Here is a 21647-nt window from a genome sequence, read left to right as displayed (position 1 = left end):
GCTTTCTCACATCAGTGTCTGTCTTTATGCCTTTTTTTAGAAGTATTGTTTTTATGTAGCGCGTCCGTGAGTGTTTGACATTGGATGACTTTATAAAACATCCCACTAATTGGATTTGTTAAAATAAATAAATCAAACGCTAATTGGAACGTGCCCTGCCATTATTTTTGCTTACTGAATTAGATATAATGGCACGGAGTCCTTTTTATCGTATTTGTGCACTTATTTAAACATCCCCCTGGCACCCAATCCTGCAAATTCAATTATATATTCAAAGGAGGCATTCAATTTATGCAAGGCTGGTTTACATTTAAACCGGGGGCAAGGCTCGGTAGCTGATGATAGGTCTGCTCAAGATTAATTAGCATCACTCAGCTGAGCGGCCGCATTGTTGCGAGGCGGCAGTGCGAAACAAGGGATGTTTTATCCGTCCTCTGTGAGCTCTTCTGTGCTTCGGGGTGACCCTTTCCAGGCAGGGAAGGATTTTGCCCTTGCTTGGGTTTCCTCTCATGAAAAGGAAGGGTCAACATCAGGCGTATTATCTGCCACCATCAAAGTCGCTGTCGTTTCCTTTTCTTTTCAGCGCCTTTTAGCGGCTCCGTTTTCTGCTCTTAGTTTTGTGTTGATTGATAGATTCCAAGATTCCCCTTTGCTTCGCCCTCATCACAACTAATGAAGATGGAGAAGCCCCTTCTGGTTGTAGTGTGGATGCTTTTGTTTCCCTCAAAGCTCCTTTGTGATGTGGTAGCTAATGTTGTAACATGCAAACCAGGTACCTCAGTTCAAACTCTAGGATCTTTTTCTTTCAATTTGTGGTTTCTTTTTTTTTTTTTTCCTTGTGTTTCTTTTTTTCTTTTTTTTTTTCTTTCTCTGTTCGCTAATGAATAGCCGTGTTCTGCTGCTGAGACGGTAGATTTCACTGATGGATGATTATGCATTGAGAGAGCCCTTACTCATTTTTTTTTCTTTATTCCAGCATATTTAGATGTAGCTCACGATCAGGTATCTGCACAGGTGACATATTGTATTAGGAAGTCCTAAGCAGTAAGCTTGCACTGATGATGAGTATAGTATCTGCTGGTTTTAGCTGGTCCCTTCTAGGAAGTGCTATTCCTATTTAAGTGGACTTTAAAACCTATTAATACCTTGTCAGGTGAACCTGAAATTCATTAGTGGAGGCAAAATTTCCCAGGATCTTGCCCTTAGACAGTTGCGTAGCCTGCAAAGCAGTTCCACAATGTCATCGTGTTAGTGCTAGGAGTTCCTACATGAGGTCCTGGGCATCTCCTGGCTGGATGTCCCAGATGGAGGGTGGTGGCCAAGTCCTCACCACGCCAAGATCTGATTGTAGAGGTGGTGAAATGGTGCAGCTGAGCAGTGTTCCTGAGGATGGGTTTCATTCCTTGCTCTTTCTGAAGTTTCTTTCCTCTTACATGATGTTGTCCATGCTGTATTAGGCAAACCTATTTTCAGCAAACCCTGAGTATGGCTTATATTGGGAATCTTTTGCTCTCTATTGACTCCATGGACAGAGGTTTTCTTCATTTTGAGATCCAGATTCCAACCTTTCCTTGCTTCTTGCAAATTCCCCTCGCAAAATTGCAATTCTGTTGCTCCTGGGAAATGAATCCTTCTAGTTTACTGCCTTGTCACTCTGTATTTTCAAGTTCCTCCACAATTTTTCCTTTTTAGAAGTGCCGGCATCTTGCTGCTGCTTTTAAGGCTCCTCATAGTTTATCCTGACCTTTCTTAGCCAAGCTCAGTGTCTTACTACAAGGTCAAACCTTGACTTTCAGACATGACACTTGCAGGCTTCCTCAAATATCCGATCCTTTTTGGGGAAACTCCCAGTTAATTTCCTGTGTTTCCCACCGTATTCCCTTCTCAGCTTCTCCTCCGATTTTATCTACTTCATTATGTATAAAATAACCTGCTACCTGCTGATATGATGTGATGATGTGATAGCAGCAATTACATTCTCCCTTAAATAAGGACTGTGCTCTGTATTTTTGCACAGGTAATGAGGCACCATGAATACTTGGAGGGAACTCTGCTGAGACAGAGACAGTCCAGGTTGTCTATAAAATGCATGCAATATATCAAAAATATATATGGAAATTGAAATTGCTATTAATTTTAGGACGAGCTTTGACTTAAACTTTTCTTTAGCAACACCATAGTTTTGTGTATCAGGCTCTTTATTTTACAAATTCCAGTAGTAAATACTTGGTTAAGTTTTAGTAGTAAGTTGTTTGTGTCAAGTTTTGTAGAATTTACTGGAAAATACTAGAAACTGTGCTGGAGTGCATATAAAGTCATTTAATATAATAAGGATTTAACAGAGATAACAATTTGAAGTGTATTTGGGTTTGATATGTATGAAGTGTTTTAGAAGACACGTGTGGGGCTGAGAGAATAAGAAAATCTAAGTGATCACTGAAGACCTAAATGTCTCCTGTGTTGGGTGACCCTTTTTGCAGAGCAGCCCCTGATCACTTGTTTGAGCTGTTTATTGTGGCTGTTCAGACAACACAGCCCGTGGGAAGGAGTCAGAGACATCTCTGTGCATCTAATTCTCCCATTAGTGTCAAGAGCAATTGGCAGCTTGGCTGGCAGGACAAGTTAGTGTAGCCTTGAGCGCTGCTGAGTCCTTTCAGCTCCAGGAGTTAGATGTGTCCAGTTGACTTTGGAGGACTAATATCTATGCAGAAAAGTTACCCTTGCTTCTCAGAGAGAGAACAGCACAATAGTAGAGAGCTATTGAATGCGCGGTTAAGATTTGGACTGCAGGACCTGGGCTGCCTTTCCTAGTGGATTCAATGCAGGAAAGGGTTTAGCAGCCCACCTTGGATGGAGGTGAAGAGGAATGACCCTGAGGCCATGTAATTGACACCAGCATAGGAGTGACTCTTCTGAAACTAATCCCAGCTAACTTGATTTGTCTGCGTGATGCCAGTTTTTAAGATCTGTGCTGTAATGTAACATGTAACTCTATTCTTCATGAGTTTCAAATGTTCAGAGAGCTGCTGTGGTGTGTGTGTATTTTTTTAATTTTTTTTTTTTTGACATTTAAGATAACAAGAATTGCAGTAGGAAAGATCATTTGGCCAACAGCTTGGGATGGGTGGAATTGCCATCCTATCCCTTTGTTGTTCTCTCATTGTAAAAGGAAAGCTTCTCTACTGCAGACCTTGAGCACAAGTCAGGGCCATGTGAAGCTCCACGTTGGGATCTGTGGAAGGTGATTTAAGGGAGAGTTGGACTTTACAGTAGTTATAACCCAACTGTGTGTAATTAAAGGTATAAAACTGAAATGAAGTGAGAACATTATTTATTTTGCCGTAAGAACAGTGGAACTGTGGCTGTGTCTTCAACATGTGAGTTGATTCTTCCTGACTTTTGAATATCTGACTTAAAGGTATTTCCACTTAGGTACCAGTTACTGGGACCCAGGCTGAAATACGTGCACGCGTTCATTGTAACTGTGCTGTAAAATGTTGAAAAATGCTACAAAAGGCAATAGGTTGGATTAACTGGTCTGAGGAACAGCAGCATGGAGGGGGGAAAAACAAAGGCATCTAATGGATTCAAGTGGTAGAAGATTTAAAGATATTTTTTGGGTAGCTCCAAGGCAATTCCTCCCTGCTGCTTGAAACCTAATATACTGATTATTACTATTATTATTTCTTCCTCTTGGAAACTTGAATACAAAATACTCATGTAAATGAACTAGCATAATGAGAATGAATACATTTTCATATTAATTATTTCTTTTTTCTTGTCTTCAGGCGGTTGCTCGTTTGATGAGCACTACAGTAACTGTGGTTATAGCGTGGCTTTGGGAACCAATGGATTTACCTGGGAGCAGGTTAATACCTGGGAAAAGCCAACAATGGACCCAGCTGTTCCAACTGGTGAGTAGGAAGCTTCAACAAAAGGGCAGAATTTTTACCAATATTATCATTTGTGAGGATCGACTATTAGCTCATATGAGAGGGAGTTTTATGCAGCACTGAAACTGATTTTTGTGTTCAAAATAATCAGACAACAAAATTCATAAATGTGGGAAGGCTTTTTATGGTATCAGCCACTTGATGTCTTTTGATGTCGTTACTGAATTCTTTTCATCCCTTATTCCTGTTTTATTTCCACATTCAGGAGAACAAATGACTTTGTTTTAGGCAAAACAATCCAACCTTTGGCCTGTTTCGGGATCAGGCTCACAGAAGAACCTGTTCAGGAGGTCAAGGAAAGTATAATTTTAAGACCTCCAGGAACACTGGACCCTCCCGTTAACATTCAGCTCTTAATTGACTGCCTTAAGTTTTAATTCTGAGGAAGAGGAGAAAAATTCAGAAGAGTTTACTTTAAAATGGTAAAGTTAATGTCTTAGTGGCTTTTCAGGACTTTTAAGTTTTCATATGCAAGAAAAATATTTCCCACAGAGAGAGTTACCAGAACATCTAAGTTGCTAACATATATTAAGAACATCCAGCAATATCATCATCTTCTACGAGGTACTTGAAGCGTTCTCTGGAGATCTCCTAGTAATGATGTTTTCTGGAAGCTTTGTTTCTCATTGGAAGTAAACATTATGCTGACGTGTATGGGGATAAATTCTCTGTCTTTTCTAAAATGCTGTGGAATGCTGTGTTGAAAAAGAGCTTCTTTTTTAGAAAGTACACTGAGATTTTCTAAAATTCCTAGTTCACCCGCTGCTTTTGTCAGTTAAAATAACAGTAGACCCTGTTAAAGTCATTCATATAATGGCAAGCAGAACTGACTAGTCATTTAATGTTTTGCTTTCAGTTCTAAGAAAGATGGATTTGTTTCAGGTAGTGTATTGCATTCTAAAAAAGGGTGAGCAAAGTTGCAGAATCAACATGTTTACCGCTCAAGAGGTAATTTTACCCCTTTCTTTCCTGGAAGGAGAGGTGTGAAGATGCTAAATTGCTAAGACAAGACAGATCTTTGAATTAACTGATCCCAGAATGATCTGAAGGAACAAAAATACGGATAATTATAAGACAAATTGGAAGGCAAGAAATAAATGGAAAGGCTTGCATGGCTTGGACGGGAGGAGCTTAATGTCAACTGTAAATGTTGATGTAAGCCTATCCTTCAGACACTTGGGGACTGTAGGAGAGTGTGTTACTGTCCTGATCTCACGAGAACCACAGAAAAATAGCAAAGAAGGGTCTGGAATGGTGTGGTAGAAAAGCAATCACACACCCCCAAACCTGAAACCAAAGGCAACAAGATGGTACAGTGGATTTTTCTCACAGGGCTTTCAGAATTAATCCTTCTAAAACTATGAAAACGCAGTGAGTTATGTGGACTTCCTTTTAATACTTTAATTTTATCATATCTTATAGCAGCACTAATTATTAAATGCATAGTAGTCTCAGGGCAGCTGCGAATTTCATAATGTTGGATGTAAAATGAGAAAGAGGAAGAATATTATTAATATTTTGCTCTACTGAATAAGATGCATCAGATGAATCTGCCAACCACCTGGAAGATGCTGATGAAGAAATAATACCTAAAGCCACTTTGAGGAGTATGAGTGGAAATGAGTCAGGTCCTCACACTGCCAGGACTGTTCAATTCCTGTAGAGCAAAAGGCAAAACTGGTAGGTAGAAAGGGAAGGTTGGCTGCTGCCAATATGAACAGATGGCTCCAGCAGCAAACATGGTTTCAGGAACTGTCCACATTGCGCTAACCTTGAAGTAAATTGTTGTGGTCAATGAGATTGCCTCAAGCTAGCAGAAACACTAAAGCTGCTATTGAGAATCTGTACTATTGAACCTAAGTTGAATGCATTTTCTTTGTAGTGGTTACTCCCTAAAAATCTCTTTTGCAAGGATAAAGGATATTTACTTCAAACTCGCTTAGTGTTAAAGTCAGCTGAATAAGCTGATGAGCAGCACATTCTGCCCTTGCAAGTGGGGACGTCTTTAAAACTGGTCCAGTGGGTAGCTGCATCTTCCCATTGCATCTAATTTCTCTGCCGCAGAGGGTTCCTCCACGGAGCTGCATGGGCCAGAGGTGGCATCAGAGATGCTGGTGAGCTGAGCATCTTCTGGTGGCCAGTGCTAGCCAGGAAAGCTCCTGTTCTTTGGAGAGTTAGGGATAGGAGAGCCAGGCTTCACAGGGTCCTGCAGAGGTGGGCACTGATGCAAATGGAGTTTTGCAGGGGTACCTTTTCCAGCAGGGAATATAACCAAATACTATATTGTGGAATGTAATGTAGAAATGGTGTGGGGGGAAATCAAATGAATGGGCGAGAGATGGGTTCAAAGGTACTAAATGAGTCTGCAGCGCAACCTGCTGGGAGCTGCGGGCAGAAAGCGGGGTCCCCCCCGCCCCGGTCAGCCTGCATTAACATTTCCCTCAGCACTCTTTTCCTCTGTAAGCGTGCTGGCTTTCCGAAGCACCAGCAGGCCCCTGTGAATCCCGCCAAGCCCCAGCACGGTGCCCTCCTGCATGCTAATGATAATGTCTCGCGCTTCTCGCCGTGCTTTTCATGGTTGCATCTCGAAAGGGCTCTTCAAAGGAGGGCAGGGCCGTGAGGGCGAGCTCGGTCTACGGTGTCTGCTGCCACCCGGCCTCAGAGGTCTCTGTGCAGGGACAGCTCGCTATTCTTGGTTGTTTTTCTTCCTTTTTTTTGAATTAAAATGCCCCGAAAAGAGCAATTAAAATGCTGCATTAGCAAAGGAGCTGGTTTGTAGGCGATTTGACATCATGGCTAGCAAATAAGCTGTTTTCCAGGAGTTCTGTGGTTTATCCCTCAGGGCCAGGAGCAGTGTTAATTGGGGGGGTTAATAACAAAAATGCTTTGTTGCTTTGAAAAAGTACCTCAAAAATGAGGAGATGAAAGGTGAGTAGCCAGCCTCCTGACTTTGAAACTGCCCTTCCATGTCTTTACGTAATAGCAGGAGAGATTATAGCAGGATTTTCTTTAACAGATGGGTATTTGTTTGAACCCAGACAGCCTTGACAAGACGTTCTCCATCCTTTTGGCTACTTGTTTCAGTGACCATTTGAGTTGCCAAGTTTCTCAGCCTCCTTTTTTCCCTCATTTTTCCCTTCCTTCTTCTCATTGCACCATTGCAGCACTCCAAGCACTGTGGACCTGTCTGCCCTTGCTGCAGTTGTAAGAATAATGTCATAATGAAAGTATTTAACATTTGCATGTTCAAAGCACTTTACCAGCATTTACTAATTAACTCCAAAGGAGACCTAACCAGGGCTGACTTGATTGGAGTAATTACTTTAATTGTATTAAATATGATCCCGCTCTGAACACCAAGTGGTTTTGCCACGTGCCTTTCTGCAGCAGCGTTCCTCAGTGCTAGATTTATTGCTAACCTTGTGGAAAATGCCACTAAGTTGTTTTAGTGTTTTTGTGAGATGATTTCTATGGCATTTTTAGCGGCCAACTAAGATTACCCTATTGGTTTTGAAGCCCACTGACAAGCGTAATGCATTTGTGCTTCCCTGGATTGCAGTTGATCTAAAGGATTTGAACTGTTCCAGAAGACACTGGTAGGGTAGTAGCAAATGGATAATACACATGGAGTGTAGTATATGAGCTTGGAGAAGGAATCTTGTAAATGGTGGACATCTGGAGATAGCAAGAGCAAGGCACAAGTGGGTTCTAGTTTACTTACATGCCTATACTGTGTCATCAGATGAGATGAACCCAACTCAAGAGTTGGCGAGTGTGTGTAGCGCCTCATTTGCCTTCAGTACGTGCTGGTGCCTCACTGAAAACCTGTGGCAGAATTTTTCTTCTCTGTTGTGGCAGATGTGAGGGCTGGGGACCCTTCCCTCATCCAGCTGGGTGTGTTTATGAGTTGCAGTGACTGGAGGGCTCTCTTGAGTTGCTCGCTGGAGGGAAGAACAGAAGGGTTATCATCATTAGCGTTGCTTCGTGAACGACCCATTTAGCCGGCGAATGTCAGAGGCATGATGTATGTCTAAGCACCAGATGGCTAAAATCTACCTGGATTCCACAGAAATGAATGAAGTTTAATGTTAGTCTAATGGATCCAATGTTTTTCTGTCACCTTCCTGTCTGTGGTGAGTGGCACCACGGAGTTAACGTCAATGAATAATCACAGAACAACCCTCACTGAGGAAGGGAAGTTGACAGCCTTCCATCTAAGCCCACAGGATTCTTTAACTTAGTTCAGAAAGTGACTGATGTAAAATCAGTGTTAAATTTTACAAGGGACCGAGAGCCTCTGTGCACAGGTCAGATAGTTGTTTTCTATTTTCCTTCAGGCTGGAATAAATGCCAAGAGGAGTGAGATGCAACATTTATAAATTTGAAAGGCACTGCAATAAAATTAACATTTTCTTCTGTCTGAGTGTATTAATTTTTGCTTACAAGAAAACACACCAACAAACTTGTTAAAGGAATAAATTAAAAACCAACTGTGTATATGATGAATCATGATCCAATTTTGTCTGAGATGGAGGAAGAAATTTGACTCAGCTGTGTATATTATTTGTCCTTTAAAAAAAAAATCAGGGGAAATTACTAAGGATGTGGGAAATAACGTTTTTTTTTCCACAGTCTTTCACTCCTGTACAAGTAAATAGATTAGTCTGTGGTGAGGCAATGAACTAAAAAGTCATTTCTTCGCTTTCAAGTTCTAGGCAAAATTGGATCTCTGGATGATTTCCAGAGCGTGTTGATTTTGCTCTTTACTGTGCAGCCTCATGTCTGTGTTTGGGGATTGCTTTTTATAGTTGCATTTGTAAATATTTTTTTCATTTTTTTTTTTCCTGAAATTTTCTCCTTAATTTGCTTGAGTTTGGAGACTTGATCTCTTACTTGCCCTGTTTGATTTTAATGAATATACATAAGAAAGTTTTATTACTTGTAAACCATACTGTCTGGCCTATTTAGAATGCAGATGGGGAAGAGATGGATATTTGCAAGCAGCTAGAGAAGACTTCTCCTCTACTGGGTGGCCTTCAGTTGCTTCACTTTCAGTAGCATCTCCAGAAACATTATTATAATTGATTCCTTAACTGCTGCCAGAAACCCAGCAACTAAATCACAGTTGTGTTAGAACGCAGTCGGTGACTTAATGGTGGGAAAACCAGCGGTGAAGCTCCAAGCAGTTGTTGCTTCTGTTGCACAGAACTGCTTTCAAAATTGTGATTTAATGGACTTGTTCCTATGGGCTGTTCATATCACCCAACATTTGCCTGTGATGTTGCGTTCCTGTGTTACAGCACCGAGCAGGACTGCTGCTCTGCACATATTCCTGTTGATTTTAAATGGCCTGTATGAACAGTGACGGGCTGACAGAAGTGCATGGGAAGTAAGAAACCTGTAAATTAAGAATCTTAAAAGCAAGGCAGACCTCTCCAGTGAAGTAAAATGCAAGATATTGACTGCTAATTAAGTGCATTTGCCCCCTTTGAGGCTTTCTGCTGTAGGGTAATTACATCCCAGGTTTTTAATGTCATTCACATTGTGAATGTAAAATAGAATTCCTTTGCATGCACCACAGAGAGGTCAGGAGAAGCAGGTAGCCATGTAGATTTGGTGCAGGTGAATGTGGTGCTTGGGTACTGAAATCAAGCTTGCTAAGGCTACTTAGCCTTCTCGAGCGTGCATGGTATTTAATAATAATAATAAAAATGTTGTCAAGGGAGTCCGAAAGGACGACTTCTTGGAAGATGTTTAACCAGGGGATTGCTGTTGGCAGGGAATATGTTTAGTTCCTGCACCTTGATGTGCTAAATCGGACATCTGAACGGTTGTCCGGGTCGGAGCTGCTGGAAAAGTTCTCAGCACCCCTTGGTTCGAATGGGAGCTCAGGACTTGCAGCATTTTAGGACGCTATCTCCTTCCTTATTAATCTCTTTGTTTGAGAACCATGAGGTCCCGTTGTCCAGATGTGAAGGGTGTGAGGGCTGGCTCCTGCTTGAGAGCCAAGTTATGGCTTTATGTAGCAACACTAATGGAAAAACACTTTGCTTAAAAGCTTGAAAAGCTTCAAGAATTGGAGGAATAGAAGAAAAAGAGTCTTTTTTTTTATGTAAGGAACTTGATTCAACTATCTTCCAAGTCAATTGATTTTTTATTTTTTTTAATCATTAAACTAGTTAAAAATCTTCAGAAGTAAATATGGTTGCCTTGAAATAAGGTTACTCTATGGAGTAAGCTTTGAGACTAAGATCTTCTGCTCTAAAAGCTTATTTTGTGGAATTTCTTTCTATAATAGGGGGATGATGGATTGTATTTAGAGCCTTGCCAAGTGTGTTGGTACGAATTTCCAGCTTTTCTCAGGTGCTTATGTTGTGTAACTGTTACGCATTATTTACCCAATACTAATTATTTGCTGTAGTGAATACTCTTTCTCAGTGTTCACTGGGGTAACTGGAAATCTTTGCACCAGTGGTTGGGGATTCATAACAGGCTATGGGCACAGTCCAGATTTTCAAATACTTCAATATTTAATTAAAAGCATGTAGGTTGTCTGGAATAGTATTAACAAGATCTGTTCACTGGTTCCACTGAGAATTGTGGCTGCTTTATAATCCCTGGGAAGAAGCAGGTCATTTCTTAGGCTTGGGAAATATTAGTATTTGCTATTCCCAGTATCAGATACTTACTGCATGTAATTTGAAAGCAAGTATTTTTCATGTGCCAATATGTATATTTTCCAAAGTTATTTGTGTGTATGTATATATACATATATATATATAGAAAAATATATATAAATAAAAGAAGCTGATAGCAACAATGCATAGATATTCTCGTGGGACAAAATAATGTATGCATCTCCTGCACTAAGCAATCCAACCTCCATGGCATCCACCTCTTTTAGAAGGTGGTAAAAGCTGTTGTGGTTGTTATTCCTTTAGGACAGAAGTTGTAATATTACAAATTATCACTTGTTTGCCGTATTGACTAGAAAAATAAATGCAATTACATTTATGAATGTTGGAAATTAAGCAAGATAAAGCCATTGAATGTGTTTGAGAATCTTTTCCAGTGAAAAGCTGCATTCACTGAATGCTCGTCAGCGCTTTTTCTTGCTGCCGCGTTTCGCGATGTGAGCTCGGAATTGAATGAACAGCTGTGGAAAAACGGCACCGCCAAGTTGCAGGGAATTCACAGGGAACTGAGACATTTCATTCCCTAACACAAGCTATATTGAACCCTAATTAATTCAAGAAATGCATTTTATTTTATTTTATTTTATTTTATTTTATTTTATTTTATTTTATTTTATTTTATTTTATTTTATTTTATTTTATTTTATTTTATTTTATGCATAATCTCTATGAATACAGTTCACGCAACAGAAAGGTGTCCGACCTTTCGGACTTGTCCTGGTTCAGTGGGGTAGGACTTGTACAAACAGAGCCAAGTCTGACACCAGAGGGTTTGCATTTCTGGGCATGGAGACAGCCTTTTATTTTAGTCTTCTACTTTAAATTTGCTTACAGTATGAGCCTGAGAGTTACATGAAGGGAACAGCAGTGATGTTTTTCAGGATATCCTAAGCAAAGTTGGATAGGAAGGTTTCAACATGTAACTTGGGCACCTAAGAGCCTCTTTGGTCCATCTAGTTCTTCTCAAGCAAGCATATTGTGGACACTAGAGATTGGTCAAATCCCTTTGATCTTTGAAAATACCACCTTTTGCCTCGTTCTGGATGTTGTCTGAGTCGGGCTGTAGTCTTGACTGGTTTTATACAGTTTTATACTGTATACAGTATATATACTGACACTTGTTTTATACAGTTTTCTCACCGTGCCTCTGTTGTGGATGTGGCAGCAAAAGATGTGGGCAGAAAGGAGCCAAAAGAAGCACCTTGGAGGGAATGCAAGTGGTCTGTCCCCTTCAGGATCTTGAAATGCAGGTGCATTTCAGATCAGGAATTTAATATACTTTAGAAAATCTTGCAGTGCACAAAAAACGTAATGCAGTACCTGTTTTTTGTTTCTTTGCTTTTATACCACATTTGTCATCATACCATCCAAGTTCTGACTTTTTTGAGCAGTGTGGTTAATGTTTTCACAGGATAATTAAGTGACACCTGCTTATAAGCCAGTCCACTCCATAAATTCATGTTTGCCAGTCAGATTCTCTGCAACTCTAAACTTTCGACAAGTTCCTTTTCACTCTGTTTCTCTTTGTGCTCAATGTGTATGAGAATTTTCTTTTCCTCCAATGCCAACTTTGTCTCCTTAATCTGCCCTAGTTTCTTTAGTGAAGATCTGGGTGTGAAGAATCTTAGCAGTAAAATCTAACTCGCCTTCTTGCTCTTTCCTTCCCAAACCAGGCTAAAGTCAGGTTGTTGTAAAAAATACTATAAGCTAAATAAACTTCTTGCTAAACTTGATGTAGTCTAGGCTGACTGAGTGAAGATGGACCATAGATGACTTTGTGCGTTCTTGTGGCCCGTTTTACTGCTCCGTCTGTCCACAGTAGACAAATGTCATTTCCCCTTTCAATTTTATACGTTGAAGTTGTTTAGCAGTACAGTTATGGGAATATTCAAAGGAGGAATCATAACCAGGAAATGTGTTTAGCTTAGTTCTCCTTAGCTGTTCATCCAGAACAGATTGCGTAGGATGCTCTTCTGGAGTGTGTCTAATTGCTGCAACATGGTAGTTTAATGGGGACATGTTTTTATAAGGTTGTTTAAGTGCGTCTGTGCCAGCTGACCTCACAGCTTGGTGTGCAGCGATTCGGCTCTAGAAAGAGGAGTTTAAATATAGGATCTCATTTGTAGGGTCTCTTTTGAACTTGATTCACTGTTATGCACTTGTTTGATTTTTGTATGACATCTGGCGACATCGAGCCCTTCATCATCCATCCCATTCCCCACTCCCGAATATTTGCCATTCTCCAATCTGTCTTTCAAGCCTGGGCAGTCTTTTCCTCTCTGTTTTTGCTTCCCTGTTTTCTTGCACTGCAAGTTTTTCTTTTCATTGAATATTTGTGTTCCTTAATTTATCTAGCACCTAAGCTTTCTTCTTTTCCTCAGACACATTTTTATTCAGCAAAAAATCGAGAGGTTATCAGAACTCAGCACTGAAGAGCTCAGACTGGAAGGCTGTTCTTTTCTTGAGACTTCTCATGTTCATTTCTCCCTTGTTTTCTCTGTGGCTTCATCCCTTGAGATTCTCTGTTACTCAGAGTCTCAAGGCCAGTGCAGTGGAGATCTGTAGAAACATTTTCCTCCAGCCTAAGAAAACAGGACACTCGCACTGCTTTCAAACTCTGTTAAATTGGTGCAGAGAGCATCCCTCCGCCTTGTACCCTTTAAGTGAGAAACAAGATTTCAAAAGCTAATTTGCTTGTTTTCATAGCATGGTCTTAATTCTACAAGGCGGAGAAGATGAGCTAATGTAATTTAATTTTGCCCTTTGAGAAGAAGGGAGATCACTTGGCCAGCTGCTGCCCTGAGCAAACAAGGAGCACGCGGGCTACAAGATAAGCTTTGAACTTTATCAAGTCTCTCTGCAGAATATGCTAATGCGTGTGGGTGGGAGATTGCTGAAACTTTTGGTTCTGATTGTGTTAATTAATGTGCAGCTCCAAACCAGCAAAGCAGGCTCAGCTATAGCTAACTGACTGTAAAATAAGTGCTGTTACTCGCAGGGTTTCTGCCATCCCTGATATTTTTGGGCTGGATGGACTGCAAGGATATATATTTGACCTGATTTGTGAAAACACAGGACTCTTGGCAACTTGGTTACATTTTTAAAGCTTTTGGCATTTTTTAGCACTGTAATCTCTTCAAGCTCTTAATTTGTGTTTGCTTGAGTTGTGTGTTTGACAGGCAGCCTTTTTCTCCCAAATATCTGAGCTTCTAACACGTAAGGTAAGAAGCATCTCAAAGCTTTGAGCTGTCATACCAGATTTTTCCCACTAATGGACTTGATTTTCGAGGGAGCTTGTCACAATCTAGACCAGTACCTCAGGACTCTGAAACTAATCTTTCTCCAAAATAGATTCACTCTGCTTTTAAACTAGGAGTTTTCAGTCAGCCAGTACTGGCTCTTAAGACACAGTTTTGTATCTGACACTTTTAAAACAGCCAGACACCTTTTTCTTGCTGTAGGCAATGCCTCAGACTCTCCAAACCTTCCATTATTAGAGTTTTTCATCTGTTTCTATCTTCCTCCCTACTCTGCAGCCCCAATGTGAGAGCTGGCTTGACAAGAAATGTAGAGATCTTACAAGAAAATAAAGTGCACAGTGTTGGCCAAGACAGTTTAGCCATGCATAGTTCAAAAATATAGCATATACTTGAAAAAACAGGCACCTTTTTAATGATTGCTGTGCTTTATTTTTTCCTGAGGTTTCCATCCTTGGAATAAGCAGTCTGTTCTGTTTTTTTGCAGTTGTTTGATCACGTTTCATGTGGCAGTGGGACAGACTGCCAGACGTTGACTGTCTTCTGAAAAATAAAACCAAGGAGGACTTCAGTTACAGACTGGCTGTTCTCCTATGTCTTTGCATCCCTAACAGGGATGCACAGATTCCTAGCAGGAATCCGTGGCCGTACTAGGAGAAGATTGGGGTATATGACTGTATCAAATTGGGAACTTCAGTGCACCTCAGCCCCTGCATTCCAGGTGCTCTTCTGTCTTCACACTCGTTTTTGCAGATACTCAGTCTGTTATGGGAAAAGCTCCACTTAATTTCACCTTTAAGACATGATTTTATCTGTTTTCTTGACAAATTTAAGTCTGGACTGCAGCTTCCTGCCTATTCTGATCTAATACTAAACCAATGTACCGGGTGCCCACAGTTTAGGCAGCATTTAGCCCTTCTGAGACATCTCCCTAAACAAGGAGATCAAAACATTTAGAGAAAATCTTGGTGTTGGCACAAAGGCAGGTCTGCTCTGCTCAAAAATCATCTAAATTAGAGGCAAACACTGATCCACGAGAGCTTTTTCAACATTGCTGATATACTGAGAATCATTTTGGCTTTCATGTTCTATCAGCTACCTCTCCAGCTTCCCATTTCGTTTTGTATGAGAGAGATTTAAGAGATAGATGAATCTCCAACATCTTTCCTGTGAAAGAGATCATAGTAAGACAAAGTATTCTATCAAATCTTTTGAAGGACTCTTCCTAACGTTAATTTATGGGAGAAAACAAGTTAGCAATGTTTCTAAATGCTTCACCTGAAACTTGCTGTTTCTTCAAGTTGAAATTGGTCTACTCAGTCTCCCCTACACGATCTTTTTATTCTTCAGATACCAAATCCAATCCTCCTACCTGCCTTTCCACCACACTGTTTTATTGCTCCAGAAGTGAAGGCAGTAAGTAACACCTCATTTAGTGAAGAAAATATCTAAAATCCTCTTAAACTAACTTCAGAAATGAGATCTGAGCAGGATGCCTAGAGATGATAACCATTACAGCATAACAGCTTATGCAGAATTGAGAGGGCTATTGCAAACTGTTTTCCTAAGCATTAAAGCTACGCTGTGTCTTTATGTATGCACTCCCATACATCTGCTTGAAGTAGAGAAATTGAGAAAAACTTAGCAACCTTAGAGCCTCTTCTGTACTTTATTTAATAGGTATCTTTATTATTATCTTTAATAGGTGTCTTTATTATATCTTTAATAGGTGTCTTTAATAGGCTATATTCTTAGGACATTGATTAAGCCTTTTCAGTTTACCTATATTTACACCAGTACGTACTCCAGTATATTTATATACTGGACTATTTACTCCAGTATTTACTCCAGTATATTACCTATATTTACTCCATTTACTCTATATTTACTTTCAGTTTACCTATATTTACTACTGGATATTCATTGACTACAGAGGTGTCTCACTGCTTTGAGTTAAGAAAAGTTGTTCTTAGGTTTTGTACCTCTCTTTGTTGTAAAACCTGGGCCACAGCTGAGCCTCCTTGGGCAGCTATGGGAGAAAAGTAGCTCTGCAGCTGAATGAGTAGAGCTGTAGAAATTGGACTGAAATTTGCAATTTTTTTTGTTATTGCCTTATGCCTCAGCCTGAGATCCAAACGCAAACGTGCACTTCTCCTCACACCACAAATGATAATGTTCTTGCAAACAGATTAGGTTTTCAAAAATAAATGCATAATCACTGTGGCCTTCAGGTTGCTGTCTCTAATTGAAAGTTTGCTGCAAAATCTCTCTTAACCGGGACAGTGTAAGCATTTCTGTTGTAATTATTTGCTTTTAGCCTAAATTGCCAAGGCAATATGATGCTATTCTGATGGCCATGGTTATACTGATACGAAAGCTCTAAAAATCCCTAAATGAATATTAAAAAGCCTGTTTTTGGGAGGAGGGGGAGCAGGATGGAGATGCTGGTACAACTGCAGCACCAGTCAATCAACATTACAGTAATCTTAATGAATTTCTGCTAGGAATGTAAATGAGAAGCCATTCTGTTCTAAAAGCTTCAGCTAATATAATTAATTGCATTCATTTTCGAGGTGATGTCTTGCTTGTTTGTGGAAATGTGCAGTGGGGGATGGAAGGGGAAAAAAAAGTCTGGAAATTTCATCAGCGATTACAAAAGAGATAGTGATTTACTAATTGCCTTTTGCCATTTCCTGACAGTTTGCATCTCTTATTAGCCAAACAGTCTGCCTCAAGTCACTGAAAACATTTGTGTGTTGAGAAATTAAGATAAATATCCTACACGTAATTGCGGAGCTGTAAATTTGTCCTTTTTTTTTTTTTTTCGCACGGGGACCTAGATTTCTCCCCTGCAATTTGTGGCGAGCGCTGCCAATTGCACAGCCCAGCCTCAGATCAGCACACAGACTCAGGATTTGATGCACCTAAAGCAGAATGTGGTTAAAAGGAAGCATTTATTGGAACAGAGCCACTCCACCTTCCCTGCTTTTAAGGTTTTGGCCCTGGAAACATGAAAAAGCAATGGTTAGCATCACTTGAGTGAAGGCATGTGTTCCCCTATTGCTCATTTATCCAAATACAGCCTCCCTCTACACATTAAATGAGCAGAATTTGACTTAACCCTCATGTTCTGCTGCTTTATGTTCAGTAGGACAGTATCTGGTAGGATGGCTCCTAGTTCCTTTGTTTCTTTACTGACATAAGATTTTGTTGTGTAGTTAAGTGTCCTGGAGATAATATATGATCTGTTTACAGGTTTATAGGCTAACATAAAAGCAGTTATTGCTTTTGAAATCAAGATTCCTAGAGTTCTAAGGGGAACACTTCTTTTATGAACATAAACAGTTGGGCTTTCCACCCCAAAACAGAGAATCTAGTCTCTGAATCAACACGTGATAAGACATTCAAGGACTCTTTTTTTTTTTTAAGAGCTTTTCTAATGCAAAATACGTTTTTTAAGTTATACATATTGGTCTTACATGTAAATATTGTGCATTCCACAACTGTAGGGCTACCCAAGATACAGTGTATCCCGTATGTCAGAAAATGCAAAGAAAGTTTTCAGAAATAAGAGTAAAAACCTGCTGATATGCTGATTGAGAGATGTTCTGCAGAAGCCGTGCAGCTGTAGTTAAATTAGTTTAGTAGTAATGTTTAGTAATAAATGTGGTTATCGTAGCATGGCTTTTAACTGGTCACAAGAGGACACAGGTAAACAGAAAGGTGAGGTTCTTGCCCTGCCTATAACTTCTGTGGCTTAGCAGAGTGTTTTATTTTCCAAGGCTGTTATTTCAGCATCACTCAGTAGTTTAGAAGAGCCTATTAAAGACGTAGATGGTGAAGAAATACCAATTAGTTTTATGACTGCCTTTAATATGAGACTTTTTCTGTGTTATCAATCATTACTCCCTGCCACAGGCTTTTAATAGGCAAAAGGATTTTTAAATTTGTTCTGGAAGGGCAGCTTTTTTGTTCTCTTACAAATGAAGCAGAGCTTATTCTGGGAGCAAAAGGGCACTGTTTTGTTTTTTTAACCTGATGTTAGTTGCAAAGCACCATAATTACTCTCTGATGTTCAATAAGTGCTGGACAAGGTGATTCCTTGCCTGAAGACTTGGAAGCATTTACAGGGCCACTCACCAGCTCAGGTCATGAAAAGCCATTATAAAAATCTGATTTTACATGAGGCAATTTGTTTTAGCTATTTCTTTTTGGTGGAGTCCGCCTATGGCTTTATAAGATTGTCACAAGTGCCTTTGATCAAGTGGAGAAATTCCAAGACCTCAGTGTTTTCCCAAGTCGCTTGCTGTGTTTTTCTGGCCTCTCTCTGCAGTAGGCCTGGTCCAAGAGCTGTTTTGGAAGCATCATGATTTGTTGTTGATAGCAAAGGTAAGGAGAATCGCAAAGGGGACGTGGAGGTGGCTGCTCTAGAGTGCTGAGGGGCAGGAGGGATGGGGAAACTCCAAGAAGTCCCCAAGCGGTGGCTGGATGAGGCAGGTGGGCAGAGGTCTTGGCTCTCCCTCAAAGGCTGGGCACCTTGGACCTTCTGGATTATCCAGTGTGAAATCATTCTGATCAGAGTTTAGAGTTAGTAGAGGTTAAGAACTGATAATAATACTCTGTTCTTTCTTCTGTAACCCCCATGAGGGGATATCTGGGATTTACAAACAACCATAACTATAGTAAGATAATTTTACGTATAGAGGCCTACATACATCAAAAGCACTTCAGGTACGATGCAGTAAGGATAAGAAACGAATCCACAGCACGGTATCTTTGTCTAATATAGTCCATAAACCAGATTTAGCTGCTTTTTTAAGTACAGAAAGCTAATAGATGTGGAGTGATATGCAGAGGAAGAGCTATAGTAGTGGTGGGAATAATAAGTTAGGAAGACTTCTTTATTTGCAGAAGCTTTTGAGAGCAAGGAATCTGCTCCATACTTAAAGGTGCGTTGCTACTACAGGCTAATTCAAAAGAAGCAAACAAGCAATTTATACTGTAGCTGTTGTGGCTGATACCTGAAATAAGAAATGAAATAATTTGCCTTTTACACCTTTTTGGTGTCCCTCGTGAGAGCTGCGTGAAAATCAGGGTCAGAACCTACTCCTGATTCCAGCGTGCTTAAAAACCTCCCAACAGGAGCCTCCAGGAAAGAGGAGTAAATAAGCAGCAAATCTTAGAAGCTGGAAAATAAGAGTTGGACAGTGTATGGGGAAAAGATTACAAGCTGCATGTGCTGGTTAGGTGAGGATTAAATCAATTTCCTGAAGGCAGTTCCCTTTGGGAATAAGTAAGTACGTTTTACTGCATGACTGGTTGTTTTTCTAGTAGAAACACATTCACCGTTTTCTTTCTTGAAATATATATTTTTAATTAAAATCAATACCATACATCAGCCCAGAAACAAGAAGGTGTTAAATGAAGCTGCTGTAGGTAAGCAGTGTGGCAGGTTTCCATGCACTGGAAACGTCTCCCATGATGTTTCTCAGCCTCTGCAATATAAACATTGCCACGTGCTGTTAAGCAGGTCCATGCAACACCTTGTGACGTGGCCAGGTGTGAATAATTCCGCGAGAAGGCCTTAGTTTTTTAAGGAACAGTTTTTGGTAAGTAGGAGAAGTCTTTTTGTGCAGTGTGTGGATGCTTTTGTGCATGGAGCCAGGCGGGATGCGGTGAGCTCTGGTCTCCAGAGATACTCACCAGGCTGCCACCCCAAAATTTGGCTTCTTGGACTATGCTCCCCCTGAGCTGAAGGGATATCTGAAGGGAAACATCTGCTATAAATTTACTTCATTGGAACCAAGGGGTTCCTCTGCTGTCTTGCAGAAGTGCAAAGGAAGGAAGTGGAATTAGCGCTCCTGGTTCTTGCTGCAGATCTTTCTCCCATTGCAAGTTTGTGTGTCACCTGTGTCCCATTAAGTGGCATTTGTGTGAGAAATCTAGAACTGTTCAGGACACCCACTGAACTCTGAATTCACCGTGCTTTTTTTCTTCTAAATCTAAGCACTTGCTAGTAGCATTCAAAGCCCTTGAGGACAGTTTTGTTAAGGGTTGTGACTGTCACCCAGTTGGTTTTCTTTCCGGTCCAAATGAGATGTCTCCCTTGAAAATAACAGGAGCCTCACATGCAGCAGGCCCAGCTTTCAAATGTTAAACTAGGTGGCAATTATCCTGAATTAGTCCCTCATTTGCAATACTTGCATTTTCTTGGAGGTCGGGGTTGTTATGAGTTCAAAGCACTCGTGATTACTGTGGTTTGGCATTTAAGGACTTCTTTGCTTTTGAATGAGTTGCAAAAATCACATACTGTTTCTTTTCTGTTGGGAAGACAGCAGAGTCCTTACGGGGGTGGCATTTGGGTGATAGGGGGTTTGGTGGCAGAGGAGACCACATTTGTTTCTACCCTGCATGGATCCTTAGCCATCCAGTGCATAACTGGAGAATTCCTGACCTGTTTCCTGTTCAAACAATCTGCAATATTTCTCTCCAGTGTCACATTTGTTATATCCCATAGTACTTTCATTTTGGAGCTTTCTGCTGGCTTGTTTAATTTATTGAGACTGAAAATGGACTGTGGCTCTGAGTGCATCTGTCAGAAGACTTTGATCTCTGCTGCCTTCACACGGGAGCTGTATTACTGTTACTCCTAGTAATTATGAAGACTTAGAAAAATCTTATTTTCATTTTGTAGTGTTTTAAAACAAGAGTCTTTCATTGAGCAAATGAGAATGATGTCATGGCTTTTTTAAAATATGAATACTAATTTCTCCAAAGTAGGAGAATAAAAAGGTGCTCCTGTATATTTTCTGCACAACAAAGGAAGATAGCTCAGCTGGTTCTGGAAAGCATGGAAGAGATTGCAGCTTCCACAGTGCCATGCTGTCTTTGCTAGTTCTTAGGAAAATAAGCAATGAGGATAGTTCCATGCCAACTCCTTTAGCATTATTTCTTAATTTATGAAACTCATATAGATATTTCCATGTACAGTTCTGTTTGATAAGCTCATTCGCTCAACTTTTTGTTTTTTGGCACACAAGCCTGGAAGGTGTTGGAAGCATGGCGTGATATCAGAAGATCTGGATTAGAAAGCAGTTGGAGGAAGTGGGATGCTTACCTAGATCCAGGCTGGCTTACTTGCTGCCCAGGTGAATCTGTGCTTTTGTATCTTATTAAGAAAAGCTTCTGTTATTTCCATATTGATTCCTACAGGTGAACAGCCTAGGTCTCTTGTCCTGTGCAAGGAAACAAGCCCTTAAAAATGCTGGGTCCTGGGTCTGTCAAGGAAACACGAAGAAATGAGCATTGGGTTTTATTATTCAAGATCAGCAATTCTCAGCTTCCTTTCAGATTCTTGCTAAAAGAGGAAAAAAAAAATTTCTTTGCTGTCAAGCAAAGGGAAAAAATGTGCTTCCTGAAGCAGGAGAACAGTCTGCACAGTTCTCCTGTTCTTTTTTTGAGTACCAGCAAACGCTCTTTGGCTGACGTAACTGGAGTACCAGCCACAACTTTTGTAGTTACGACTCTAGAGAGAGATTATCAACTCTGGGATACGTGTGATCAATCAGGGCTATCAAATATATTCCTCTTATATGTAGCAAAGTCCACTTAAAAGATAGATGCAGAGTTTTCTTTTCTTCCTTGTGAGGAAGAGGAGGGAAGAAATAGCACTGAGTAAGTTCAACTAAATTATATACCCATCTCATATATCAGAATTTTCTTTTTTTTTTTTGAAAACCCAT

At 40.3% G+C, this 21647-nt stretch overlaps 1 protein-coding gene across 1 annotated transcript in view; it reads left to right on the top strand.

Moving 5' to 3' along the window:
• Nucleotides 1-2866: 2866 nt before the first annotated feature.
• Nucleotides 2867-21647, top strand: part of PTPRT (protein tyrosine phosphatase, receptor type T) — a 288987-nt gene continuing 270206 nt past the window's right edge. Inside the window, exons 1-2 of the mRNA XM_026042039.1 lie at nt 2867-2882; nt 3789-3914. Of these exons, the coding sequence (XP_025897824.1) occupies nt 2867-2882; nt 3789-3914 (142 nt within the window). The remainder of the gene's footprint in view (nt 2883-3788; nt 3915-21647) is intronic.

This window comes from Nothoprocta perdicaria, unplaced genomic scaffold, assembly GCF_003342845.1.
Source record: "Nothoprocta perdicaria isolate Ctin4 unplaced genomic scaffold, notPer1 scaffold_3, whole genome shotgun sequence".
Taxonomy (NCBI): Eukaryota; Metazoa; Chordata; class Aves; order Tinamiformes; family Tinamidae; genus Nothoprocta; species Nothoprocta perdicaria.
Note: the sequence above shows the minus strand (reverse complement) of the source record. Positions and strands in the feature narration are given on the sequence as shown.